Source organism: Nicotiana tabacum, chromosome 8, assembly GCF_000715075.1.
Source record: "Nicotiana tabacum cultivar K326 chromosome 8, ASM71507v2, whole genome shotgun sequence".
Classification (NCBI taxonomy): Eukaryota; Viridiplantae; Streptophyta; class Magnoliopsida; order Solanales; family Solanaceae; genus Nicotiana; species Nicotiana tabacum.
Genome location: NC_134087.1, coordinates 176,508,767 through 176,512,635, shown reverse-complemented (window position 1 = coordinate 176,512,635; position 3,869 = coordinate 176,508,767). Strand labels below are relative to the sequence as shown.

General features: G+C 38.2%; 1 protein-coding gene across 1 annotated transcript; it reads left to right on the top strand.

Moving 5' to 3' along the window:
* Positions 1-1,998: 1,998 nt before the first annotated feature.
* LOC142163419 (uncharacterized) lies at positions 1,999-3,511 on the top strand. The gene is made up of 2 exons (XM_075220702.1): positions 1,999-2,639; positions 2,767-3,511. Exons 1-2 carry the CDS (start codon positions 1,999-2,001, stop codon positions 3,509-3,511), a joined length of 1,386 nt encoding a protein of 461 aa, XP_075076803.1.
* Positions 3,512-3,869: the final 358 nt, after the last annotated feature.

Sequence of the window (3,869 nt, the reverse complement as noted above, 5' to 3'; positions counted from 1 at the left end):
ATGGTAAGGACGATGATGGGGACGATGGTGGGGGCGATGCTGCCGAGTAGTGTTTTTTTGGTAATCTATGTTTTTATTTTTGTGGGCGTTTGTTCGGCCCTTGTAAGATACCTTTTGGAATGCTACTTTTGTTGTTTATTTTTGAGTCTCCTGTTTTTCCTTGAATATTTTCTTCAATTGATTGCCTTGATCAAAAGAATTGTGTTGGTAGGCGTTAGCTCGATCATGATTGAGTGTCCTTGATTACTTCGCTCGAAGTCGAACGTTGTCGTAATTGAATCGAATGAGATTCTATGAATCAAGTTCAAGTTAGGCCGAATGTAAGTTGAATTCGAGCGAGGTGGAATCATCTCTCTTAACTAATTCGAACTATGTCGAATGTGAGTGTCAATTGATTCGAACGAGGTCGAATGTGAGTTGATTTGAGCGAGATCGATTGTTACTCTTAGTTAATTCGAACGAGGTTGAATGTAAATCAATTCGAGCGAGGTCGAATGTTGAGTCTTAATTAATTTGAACGAGGTCGAATGTGAGTCGATTCGAGCGAGGTCAAATGTTGACCTTAATTAATTCGAACGAGGTCGAATGTAAGCCAATTCGAGCGAAGTCGAATATTGACTCGTAGTTGATTCAGACGGGGCTGAATGTGAGTCGATTCGAGCGAGGTCGAACATTGACTCTTAGTTAATTCGAACGAGGTCGAATGTGAGTCGATTCGAACAAGGTCAAATGATGACTCTTACTTAATTCGAACGAGGTCGAATGTGAGTCGATTCGAGTGAGGTTGAATGTTAAGTCATAGTTGATTCGAACGGGGTCTAATGTGAGTTGATTCGAGCGAGGTCGAATGTTAACTCTTAGTTAATTCGAACGAGGTTGAATGTGAGTCATTTCGAGTGAGGTAAAATATTGAATCTTAGTTAATTTGAGCAAGGTCGAATGTGAGTCGATTCGAGTGAGGTCGAATGTTGACTCTTAATTAATTCGAATGAGTTAATTCCTGTGGTCGCCAGAGTTACAATAGAGCTCACCATTGATGGTTGTTTCCGCCTTCTTGCCATCGATGGTGCAAGTTAGCCTACCTTGGCTAAACGTGCGCTGAGAGAGACATAAGCTCAGATGGGCATGAGACTGGAATATGTACCACCAAGTCATAGAGATGGTAAGATTGTTGTACAAATTATTGAGGAAGATATGAGAGAGTTGAATGGCCACTGGGCGACTACCTTAATTGGTTATGTTCTAGGTGATACTTCATATGAGAAATCTATGGAGGCTTATATTGATTCAATTTGGGATTTTGTATCGAAACCTCAAATTCTGTATCATAGTGATGGCTACTATGTTTTTAGATTCTCAACAATTGAAGATAGGGATCTAGTAATGCAAGCAGGTCCATACTCGTACCATAACAAACCATTCATACTGCAGAACTGGGAAAGAGAATTTCATTTTGACCCTAAATGCATTACAACTATTCCATTGTGGATTCATTTCCCTAGCTTACGTATTGGATACTGGACTGCAGATGCATTTAGCAAAGTGGCTAGTGCTATTGGAATTCCTAGGTAAACTGACATATTCACGACTGATCTTAACAAAATTTCATATGCAAGGGTCTTAGTGAAGGTTGATATCACTAAGCCAATGCTGGAGAGTATAGAGATTGTTAATCCATCAGGAACTATGCAACAGTAAATTCTGTATGAATGGAAGCCAAAGTTCTACAGTGAATGTATCCATTTTGGCCATGACAATTTTGAATGTTGGAGGAATAAGCAGCAGAACAATGAAGAGGTTGAGTTTAAAGCTCCAAAAAGAAGGAATAGAGTTAGAAAGAATAAAACAATGCAGGAATGAAAGCCAAAGGGATAACAAGAGAAGATGGGAAAATATATGGGAAAGGAGAAGAGAGTCAACAAGTAGAGGCAGGAAAAGGTAAACAAAAAGCAGTAGTTGAAGATACCCCTACACAAGTGACACAAGTAATCAGTAGAAATGAAGAGTGCAGGAGTCAGCATAGCTATAGTCCTGCAGCAACAACAGTCTCATAATGATGAGGGCATCACTATAAATAGGTTCAAGATTTTGGAAGAGTGTGTGCCAAGCACTTCAAAAAGAGATGGTTCTATGATTGATCATACCCTCAAACCAATTGCGCGCACTTGGAATATAAGAGGGATGAACAAGCCCTATAAACAGAAGGAGTTAAGATTTTTTCGGCAAAAGAATAAAATAGATATCTTTGGGTGTCTAGAAACTAGAGTAAAGGAAAGAAGGGCAAAAAGTATAGTGACCAAGGTAGATAGAGATTGGGGCTACTGTTGCAACTACACTAAAGCTATAAAAGGAAGGATTTGGCTCTTCTGGAAGACACACCTGATAGTTAAGATACTCCAAATACATGAACAATTCATTCATTGCTCATTGGAAGTTCAAACAACAAACTCCCTGATTATGTTGACAACAATATATGCTAGGAATAAGGTGCAGGAAAGGGCAAGCCTATGGCATGAATTGCAGATACTATGTGGCCAGATTCAAATACCATGGCTTATCAGTAGGGATTTCAACAATGTGTTAACTACTGAGGACATATTAGGACAACCAGTGACAGCTAATGAGGTGCATGATTTCAAGTAGTGTATTGATAATATGCAACTGAACCCATTAAGAACAAAAGGGTGCTTCTTCACCTGGTACAACAAATAGAATGCTAATTGATAGAGTTTATAGTAAAATTGATTGGGCTTTTGAAAATTTCAGTTGGACTCTGACTTATAGACATCTAGAAGCTAATTTTGTGGAACCTGGAGTATCTGATCACTCCCCAATTGTAGTTCAATTATGGAAGAGAAAAACTATCTACCCAAGGCCTTTTAAGTTATACATGGTGACAATGGACCATAAGGACTTCACTCCTATGGTGAATAGAGTATGGCAACAACAGGTAGAGCATGATCTTATGGAACTTATATGGCTGAAGCTAAAAAGACTAAAAGAAGAGGCTAAGGGTCTGAACAAGGCTATGTCAAGCTATGAACAAACACTGACTCAAATTAGGAATAGTTTAAAATGTGTTCAAGTAGCTCTAGTCACTGATCCCTTTAATCAGTTGTTAATTGAGCAAGAGAAGCAGAATATGAGTGATTTGGAGAAATGGAGTACAATAGAAGAAAGAATATTGAGGCAAAAATCTAGAGCAACATGGATTGATTATGGTGACTCCAACTCTAAATATTTCTATGCACAGCTGAAAATAAGGGTCAACAAGAATAATATTACTTTTGTATACAATGACTTGGGAATAAATATCACTAATCCAAAGGCTGTGGAAAAGGAGTTTACTGATTTCTTTATAAAGCTAATGGGGAATGCTAATGGATTAATGTCATGCCCTAATACTAGTATCATTAAGGCAGGAAACTATCTCACTTTACAATATCAACATGAACTAATAATGGATATAACTCATGAAGAGATTGATGAAGCAATTAGGGATATGCCATAGGATAAAGCCCCTGGAGTGGATTCTTTTCCTATAGAATTCTTCACCAAGAAATGGGAGACTATGAAGTGGGACATATATGGGGTTGTGTCATATTTCTTTCACATAGGTAGAATGATGCCAACATAGAATTGTACTGCTATTACACTGATTCCTAAGATCCCATCTCCATCTAAAGTGAAAGACTACAGCCCTATAGCATTCTGCACTACATTGTATAAGGTTGTTGCAAAGATACTGACTAGAAATAAAGAAGGTAATAGACGTGATCATTGGGAAGTCACAGTTTGCATTCATTGAAGGAAGGAATATCATTGATAACATCCTATTTAGCCATGAGTTGTTCAAAGGCTATAATAGG